This window comes from Taeniopygia guttata, chromosome 2 (assembly GCF_048771995.1).
Source record: "Taeniopygia guttata chromosome 2, bTaeGut7.mat, whole genome shotgun sequence".
NCBI lineage: Eukaryota > Metazoa > Chordata > Aves > Passeriformes > Estrildidae > Taeniopygia > Taeniopygia guttata.
Genome location: NC_133026.1, coordinates 2,915,282 through 2,924,797, shown reverse-complemented (window position 1 = coordinate 2,924,797; position 9,516 = coordinate 2,915,282). Strand labels below are relative to the sequence as shown.

Below are 9,516 nucleotides of genomic sequence, written 5' to 3'. Positions count from 1 at the left end.
AACCTCTGGCCTGTTGCAATCATTAAAATGTATTTGGTTTAAATTTTTTTGAGTTTTTAAGACTGAGGCTGAGCAGGAGGTGGGATGATCCCGGGCTGGCAGCAGCCACGTTCTCATCCTGAGGGGGAATCAGGAATTCATTGCAGTGAATATTTTCCATCCATAATCTTCTGAGGGCTTATTTATACTGGCAAAAATATTTTTTCTTTCCTGAAGAGTTGTCTTAGACACATCAAATTAAAGCAGTGAAAGAACTGGGGGGGGGTCCCTCAGCATGGGCATAAGGGTGAGGGGTCAGGGCAGCGAGATAGCCCCACCATGGCGTTATTTATTCTGTAGAGGCTATTTATTCTGTTATTTATTCACTGTATTTAGTCTGCAAAGGTTATTTATCATGCAATTTATTCTCGTTATGTATTCTGTAAAGCCCCTTCCTCCTCCCCGAGCCGCGTTCGAAGAGGTGGGCAAGCAAATTCCCACTCCCATTTGTAGAGAGGAAAACACCGGAGGGAATCGAGCCGCTATTTCCAGGATTCAAACTCACAGCCCACCACTTACAGGCAATTACACTTCCCATAGGAGACAAGCATGAGTTAAGAGTTGTGTTTTTAAATTTTTTTTCCCCACATTAATCGTTTTAAACGCGGCAAAGAGGAAGCTCGCTCACGCCATGTCTGGCAGGGAGCCCCCTTCCCCTCATGGCGCCACTCCCCCCATGCCCACCGCGGCAAAGCATGAGTTAAGAGCCGGATTTATTTTTCACACTGATAATAATATTATTATTATTACATAAACATCCATCCCTTCAAAGCGGCACGGGGGAGGTCCCTCACGGCACCGTCCCACCCCCGGCCCCTCACGCAGAGGGCGGGAAAGCGCGGCGGGCAGGGCGGGCAGGGGGCGTGGCCTGGCGCGGCCATTGAGGCCGGGCGGGTAATGGCGGCGGGGGGCGGCGGCGGCGCCGCCTGGCGGCGGGGCGGGGGGGCAGCGGGGGCCGCGCCGTGAGGGGACAAAGCGCCGGAGCCGCCAGGTAAAAAAAAACCCGGGGGAAGGGAGAAAGAGCGATGGCGCGGGCTGGGAAAGCGGCTGGAAGGGCAGGGGATGGGCCGCGCTGACGGCGCCGAGCCCGGCTGTGTATTCGCGGCAGGAACCGCTTCCCCTCAGAGCGAGTTCCCCCCGCGGCGGGGTCGGGGCTGAGGCGGAGCCGCCCCGCTGTAATTGAAGCCCTGGGTGAGGAGGGAGGGACGCAGCGAGGGAGGGACCGCGGGGGCTCCTTCTGTGCTTTGTGTCCAGGTGGCGAGGCCGAGGGGCGGCCATGGGAGTGCAGGACCGGCCCCAGTGCTTCTTCGAGATCGAGATCAACAGGGAGCCAGGTAAGGCTGTGCTTGCGGCTTTTTTAAATCACGTTTTTGCTTGCATGGTGGGCCCAAGCCGCTGGCAGCGAGTTTGGCCATTGATGCGTTATTTCTGAGTTACTTTGGAATAACTTCGGGTGTTTTCTGGGGTTCTGGATGCTCCTCGTTGCCGCTTGAGAACGATTTTTATTTGCACATGTGAATATAAAGGTTCGGCAAGGCTGATAAACGCTGTTCTGAAGGTAAAAAGCCGTCTGGTGATGTATTATACCTTTCCTGTTATATCTTTGTTATGCCACTTCTGTAAACTGTGGAAAATCGGGGCAGGCTGTGAGGACACTGGATATTTACTCCTATAAGTATTTTTAATGATACAGTAATTAAAACGGGGAAGGGACTTAGGAGGTCATCTGGGCTAAATCTTTCCTTGTCCTGCTCAAAATGCTTCTTCTGAATGTTAAGGAAGAACTGGGCATTCAATCATAGAAGGACAGAACACCTCACCAGCTGGCCTGTAAAAAAAACCCCAATAATTTAAATAAACCCATCTTTTAACTCATATTTTCCCTATACAAGTGTAATGCCCAGAAGCTGTAGGTTGTGAGTTTTAATGCTGAACGGCAGCTTAGTTCCCTCTTGTGTTTCCCCCCCTCTCTGTAAAGATGGGAGTGGAGATTTTCCTCTCCCGTCTCTTTGAACAAGCATTTATCAATGCATATTAGTTGTCTCACACATACTCCGTGCTTTATCTTGCTACCACTTGTCTCTAGAAAAATGAATGTATGTGATGGCTTCATTAGGCTTTCACTTTCATTTTCTTCTTTAATGTTTCCCTGAAAACCTTTGAATTAAGGGCTTATATCTCAGAGATTCCAAATTTCAGCCTCATTCAGATGCAACTGAAACCCTTCCTGGGGTTTTATTTTCACCAGTTTCAGAAGAGAGGTTCTGTTCTAACTTCAGAGACCTGATAGAGCATATCTATAAATCTGTTGCTGTTGTAACTCCTCTCTGAGTTATTTTGATTGGCACTGTGGTTTCTGAATACTTCCAGTGAGGTGAGAAGTGATGATGTTAATGGAGTTTTAAAGCGTTCCGTTGCTTTAATTTCAGGTAAAATTTACTGTGGAATGAGACAACTAAAACTGTTACAGGTTGGGTGGGTTTCCACTTAGGAATGGTAGTTTGATGGGATTGATTTAGAACAAAGACAATTCATTCTCAATCTCATATGCTGTTAATCTTTTTAGGCTTAGTGTGTTTTTAGTGGGTTTTTTTTGTTTGTTCTGACTCGATCTGAAGGGTCTCTCCCTGCACTGTTTTCTCTGCTATCCCTGCACAGGTTGCTGCTCCCATTTCATAATCTCTCCTCCTGCCTCGTCCACCCCTCAACCTTGAGCTGTACATCTCCAGTGAAAGTGGATTACCTTGTTTTCCCCCGAACCTCTTTGGGTTTGGTGACTGATAGAGCTGTCAGGGAGGAATTGCAGCCTTGGTGTTCTTGGTGGTGCAGAGCTTGGGTTACCTGGAGCAGACCCAGGGCTCTGGCTCTGTGGCTGTCTGCATTTATTTTTCTCTTGGAAGTAACAGGAATCTCCCAGCTGCACATCAAACTTGGAGCCCTGCTGGTTTCATTACACCTGACTCATGGCTTGGATTTTTGCAGGAAAAATGCCAGTTTGTAAAATTGGTGCTGGCACTTGTGTGCTGTCTGGTCATGCTACTTTATTCTGGTGCCTGTTTATTAATTCACCATGCAGCTCTGTCTTGGGATTTAAGGACATATTTAAAAAGCTTAAACATTGCTCTCTTAGCTCTAAGATGACCTTCAAAAGCTGAATCAAGTGGTAAATCAGTGCTTCCAAATGACACCAAGCACTAACTCTGAGAGATGTGCTCTCCTGCTGGCATTAGTGAGGTATTCATCTTAACTTTTAAGCTGCCAGCAGATTTCCAAATGAACATTTTGCTTATTTTGACTTCAATAAATAAGCTGATATGCTTATTGCATTTTAGGAGAAGTGGGGAGCACAACAGCCCTGCATTTTGTTGCTAGCCAAGAAAAAAGGCCTTTCCCCCACCTTGTGTGCACTGAAAAGCTGAACCAACATCTCCACAAAATGCAGAGAGAAGGGGATGTGCCTCTTGCAGCACTGGAAGCATCTTTTTGCCTGCAGAACACAAAACTGTCTCCTTTTTTACACTGTAGGTTGCTGTGAGTCCAAAAACATTCCCCCCACGCAGCTGCCAAATCTTGGCTCTGCCCTTCAGGCTTTGCTTGCCCAGGGTGTGCCAGGATACCTGTAGCAATTAAAAGTCAGGTCAGTTTTACTCTAATAAGATCCCTTGGAAAATCCCTTGGATCTCTGTTTTGGCTGTGCTTCCAGAAGCTTTATTACAGCTTTTGTGTCCATATTTTATTACAGCTACGGAATCCTGGAATAAAACTCGGTGCCAGCTCGTACTTACCTCTTGCAGTGGGGCAAACTTTGTTGGCTTGGTGTTTTTTAGAGCTAAATTTAGTCTGCTTCTAAATAAGTTGCCTGTTAAGCATTTTTTTTAAATGAATGCAGGTTGTGGCTCATAATTCTTAAAGGGCAAATGGAAAACAAAGTAGGAAGAATCATTTATTTTGATACTGCTGCAAACAACGCTTCTCCCTTCTTTTGGGCCCCCCACCAGTGGATTTGGGCACATTGAGTGTGCATACAGGATTAAAGTGCTTACAGTATTCCAAGAATTTTGGGATGGCAGCAGATGCCTAGTTCAATAATTCTGTCTTTACTCTGTGAGGCAGAATCTGTGTGAAGCTGCAGCCTTTCAGGTACTGTGGTAATAGGAACAGATGTCCCACTAGGATGTCACAGATGCAGTCTGCTGCTCTAGCAGCTCCTGTGGCCATCCAAGGTCTTTTTCCCACATCTCACCCTACCCCTTGACTGGTTCATCCATCATGAAGTTTGTAAATTTACTCAATTTTGCTTTGTTTCATTCTTATTCATAAAATAATTAATTAATCAAAATTTTTTGTTTGTTTTTCTCCTGTCTTCTGTTACTGTTTGACCCCTGGCTCATTGATTTGTTCCACTTCAGTTTCTTTCATTCCTGGGATGTGTCCCTTCCCATACCAGTCAGTCTGGTCTTTCCTTCCTTCTCTCTGTCTAGTCACTTTAGCCTGAAGTTTGGTGCATTTTGGGATTTCAGCTGCTCTGACTTTATGTGAAAGGAGCACCCTTTCAATAGTCATTCTCACGTGCCTCCAGTAATAGACCCAGTGATGCCTTGTGTTACCTTTCCTAAAGATAGAAACTGTTCTCAACTGGTTCCACGTTAACTTTTAGTCTTCAGAAGGGAAAAAGTTTTGTATTTGCAGAAAATAGAACCCAGAACTTTGGCTGTCCATGAACACACGGGCAACCACTGTGTGTGGGACAGCAGGAGCCAAGGGGGATCCCACATGGAGAAATCCCTTCTCAGGGGTGGTAAGATGGAGATTTGAAAGGAGTTGATTCACTAAAAAATTTATTCAGAATAATCATGTGGAATTGTTGTCAGTGCAGGATGAAATACCCTGAAGTCTCACCTTGAGGTCTGCAACAAGTTGGATCAGTAAATAAAAGAAAAACTGATCAGCCTTTTCTGCCAGAAGGCCAAGTGCTGCCTCTCACTTCCATATCCCTGGGAAACTGAACCCAGGGAATATCTGGTGTGTGCAGGACTGAAAGAAGTTTGGTTTTGTGGAGAGTGGAGGGAATTTCAGGTAGTGTTTGTGGAAGATTGGGCTTAGAGAGATGGGGAGAGAAGTTTATGGAGATTTTCCTTGCCAAGAGTGCAGGTGGGGCACAGAGGAGTGAACAAAGTGTTAATGTGCCAGAGCTACAGATCCCTGCTCAGGGCTACTGGGACGTCTTGAAACTCATATTTTAAATAAAAATCTATTCCTGTTCTACACTGAGGTTTTTTTTCTTGAAAACTGTAACCACAATTCTGCTTTGAAGCATGATTTTGTTTTAAAATTCATGTGCCTTAGCATTGACAGATTTAGGGATAAACAAATTAATAAAATTCAAATAGGGTCCTTTTAGTAAGCTGTTATTTAAACTTGTATGCAAATCTGTCTGAGCCTTTGGGCCCTTGGCAGCCGTCCTGGGCTGTGCATCATTGTCTCACTGGTTGTAATCCCTGCTTTCTCCTTCAGCAGGATATTCCTGCTGATAGGCTGGGAAAAATACTTCTTGTTTGTTTACTCTTAAGAAATTGAGAAAAGATAAAATCCTGTAGATACAGTTTTGAAAAACCAGATTTGTTTTGGGAGTGTGTAGCTGAACTTGATACCTGTGTGGTTCAAACATAAAATCTAGCAAAACAGTTCACGTTACTTGGAAAATAACTTGAAACAATGTGTGTTTGGCTCCCAAGGTATTTTTTTTTCCAAAACGTTAAGCAGCTAGATTGGAGGATTTACCTTTGAAGCAATAAATACTTGAAATCAATTATTATTTTAATAAACTTTTCTATCAGGAGCCCTTATTTCAGTATAGCATAGATGTTAATTTGAATCAAGTACTAGCTCTTCCTCAGCTGGAAAATTGTTAAGGAGTTCAAAGAGTTCAAAACCAAGAAAAAAAAAAAATCATCTTTTAGTTTGAAGATAGAGTTCTGAAATTTGATTATTTTTGGTCATTCTGCCTTCTGGTTTCTCTAGCTCATTAGCTGCAGAGAGCCTTTAATCAAATTTCCAAACAGCTTAGATTTTATATGGGCATCACTTGCTGTATGTAATGTACATATTTCTTTCACCACTTACTCTGATTCTTAAAAAAACTAGTTCAAAGCCTGCTTACAAATAATACTTTATCAAATTATTGTTTCATAAATAATAGGCAAATGCAATCCCAGCAGATTTTACTTTAGCCTGGAGTTGAGGTGTCTGTGCAGGCTCATTTCTTGGTTAAAGCCAACTGAGGACTCTGGGTAGGTTTGTGAGCAGCTTTTCCTTACTTGACTGACTCTTTTTAGTGATTTTTGTTTGTTTATTTTAATTTACTGCTCAAATATTATGGTTAGTCACAGTGAGCTTGTTCCCTCATCAGATCACTTAACCTTTGCATCCATTTGTGAGCAGCTTTTGCTTACTCGACTGACTATTTTTTAGCTATTTTTGTTTGTTTGTTTTAATTTACTGTTTAAATATTGTAGTATGTCACAGAGAGCTTGTTCCCTCATCAGATCACTTAACCTTTGCATGGGGAAATGAAGCTGAAGAAAGCATTGGAAATTGTCTGCAGTGAAGGTGATCATTTCAGAGAAGTGTCTAAATCTGGGGAAATAAGCAGCATCTCAAATGCTTTTTTTATCTGTGCTATATCAGCATATACCTCAGCTCCAAGTTTAAAACGAGATTTTTCTTTTTTTGTGAGGGTTGAGGAAAGAGAAGGATTCATAGGTGCTATTCATACATACTTCTGTTAATTTTTTTATTAGCAGCTGTTCTTTCTTGCATTTTTGACCAAGGTGTGAAAATGGGTTTGATCTTTCTCTGGCACATTTCATAGCCTGTTTGTCAGTGGAAAATACAACCTTTCAGTGATAATGATATTCATGCAGTTGCAGTAAAATGCAGCCAGTAACCCAGCAGATGGATTCACAGTGTGTGGTTTGTGTCTCAGGAGCAGACAGCAGCGTTTTCTGTGGCTGGATGGAGCTGGGTAAGCAGTGCTCCAGGTTCATGGAGGAGCCAGCCCTCACCTTATAAACTGGATCTGTCATCTTTGGATCTTGGATATATGTGCATTGCAATTTGTAGGATTAAAGGGCATAAAAAGATCAGGCTGGATGGGCGTGGAGTAACCTGATCTAGTGGAAGGTGTCCCTGCACATGGAACTGGATGATTTAAGGTCCTTTCCAGCAGGAACCACTCTGTGATTTTATGAGCACCTGGCAGACTTTGTTATTGACAAAACACTGGTGAAAAATACTGCTTAAAGTGATACCTTGGTTATGAATGTCTCCTTCCATCCTCTGCCTTGTCATCTGCAGGAACATAAGAGAGTTCTTCCACTGGAACACCACAGTGGTGGTGTCTGCTGCTTCAGGTGCTAAATGTGGTGGGTTTGCAGCAAAATCCTTCTACAATTTATGCCTCGGAGTAAAAGTCCCTTCTGGAGCCTGCAGGGACTAACAGCCCTCAGTAACTTGGCAGCTGGCACCTCGGTGAAGCAGCAGCTGGGCTGGAGAGCAGAATGGGGGTAGTGACAGCTTTTTCCCTGGAAAGTGCCGTGTGTTATTTCACACAGCGAATGCAGGAGGAATCCTCTCCTGCAGAGACAGAGAGAGCTGGAGCTGTTCAGCCTGGAGAAGGCTCCAGGGAGACCTTAGAGTCTCTTCCAGGATCTAGAGGGGCACCAGGAGAGCTGGAGAGGGACTCACATGGGCATGGAGCAATGGGGCAAAGTGTTAAATTGAAAGAGGATGGGTTTATATGGGATTCTGGGTAGAAATACCTGGGGCCCTGAAGCTGTGGCTGCCCTTGGATCCCTGGAAGTGTCCAAGGCCAGGTTGGAGCAACCTGGGATAGTGGAAGCTGTCCCTGCCTGTGGCAGTAGAGCTGGGACTGGATGAACTTTCAAGTCCCTTCCAACCCAGCCCATTGTGGGATTGTGTTCTGTGGTTCTGCAGAACCTGGACGTGGCTCTCTGAAGCACTGGGTCCTGCTCAAGTCGGTGCTTGTGCAGCAGAGGAATGGAAATGGGATTTGTGTTCTGAATTCCTGGGCTGTAATGAAAATGGATAACTCTTCAGCTAAACTGTCGTGTCTGTTGTGTTCCTTGTAGGGATCTTCAATCCTCACGGTTTAGAATGATTTGTTCACTTGCAAATAGCCATGTCATAGTGGTAGTCACAGAACTGCTGTTTGATGGGGGATCTTTGAATATTCCCTATTTCTTCATTCTTTGGACACTCTCCCTAACCATTTCCTAGGGTATTCCTGCTGTAGTGATAAATGCTTAGAGAACATTCTTGCTGCAATTAATGAGATACAGACCTTTCAAGGGCTCAAGGCATCTTGAATTTTTATCTAAGATTATCAAGTACTGGTGCTATTTTATTTCTTCCTTTCTGAACCAACAATTCACCATCTTATAATTGTATATATTTGGACAGAGCCTTAAAATTAATGCAGTTTCTTAGGAGCCTCTCAAAAATTTTTTTTGGTGACTAAGTATTGAATGACATACATTTGAACTTAATTGTTTTTTACTTTAAAGGAAAGAAAAGAGAAGTTATTCCTGGAGTAGTTACTTTTTGAAATGATGAAGTCTTACCAGTGTGCACCACTAGAGTGTAGTGCTCATTGACAAATTATTACTGGTCTCCTTGTAATCCTGCCCAATACTGAGGCTTCTATGGATTATTTTACAACCTGAAGAGATATCATTTTTTTCTTTATTAATTATGTATTTTTTAAAGATTTCATACATTTGGGAGCAATTTATTGTGGTTTTTTTTAGCACTGTACACCCCAATATCTTGGAAAATAAAATAGAAAATGTAAATCAATTTAAAAACAGTTTTACTTATATTCAACCACTTTTCAGAAGTATTTTAATAGATTTGGAGGATGCATAGCACAGCTACCACCAGTAACAAAGAGAAAATATTTGGTTTATAGTACCTGGCAAGTGGGGCATTAGTCCTGCCTGCCTTTCATCTTCTCTGTTTGATTCATCTGGGTTTTTTTTAAACTGAAGGATTTTAGGCCAAGAGTGCCAATGCAGCTGTAATCCTCAGCACAATATGGAGCTAAGCCAGTTGGACTTTGTAGGTAATGATCACAGGGAAAACTGTGGAAATGTGATAATTAATGTATTTGTATGAACACAGTAATTGGGGAGGGAATTGCTCCAGCTCTCTGAGGACCTGTATTTATGGGAAATCATTTTCAAGATGGGAAAGATCTGACATGATTAAACTATTTTAGTAAATCAGCTTGGCTTTCCAGGTTCAAATCACAATGGAATCTCTAGGACTTCTGATTAAGTAGTATTATTCCATCCAATTTATGTCATTTTTTTTTACAATTATGTTCTTCTTTCTTGCTGTATGTTTTAATGTATGCATGCTTAAGATGTTTTCTTATCCTGCTTGACAAAATAACCT

At 43.0% G+C, this 9,516-nt stretch overlaps 1 protein-coding gene across 6 annotated transcripts in view; it reads left to right on the top strand.

Annotated features, from left to right (window-relative positions):
- The first annotated feature begins 886 nt into the window (after positions 1–886).
- The window catches only part of NKTR (natural killer cell triggering receptor), a 37,874-nt gene continuing 29,244 nt past the window's right edge, over positions 887–9,516 (top strand). For 4 of the 6 annotated variants that reach the window (XM_030264171.4, XM_030264166.4, XM_030264167.4 and 1 more), the window contains exons 1-2: positions 887–1,030; positions 1,294–1,373. In XM_030264171.4, coding sequence (XP_030120031.4) covers positions 1,316–1,373 — 58 coding nt within the window. In that variant the 5' untranslated portion in view covers positions 887–1,030; positions 1,294–1,315. Of the gene's footprint in view, positions 1,031–1,099; positions 1,374–9,516 lie in introns of those variants that run through there. The other 2 variants (XM_072925254.1, XM_072925255.1) reach the window with 2 other exon arrangements.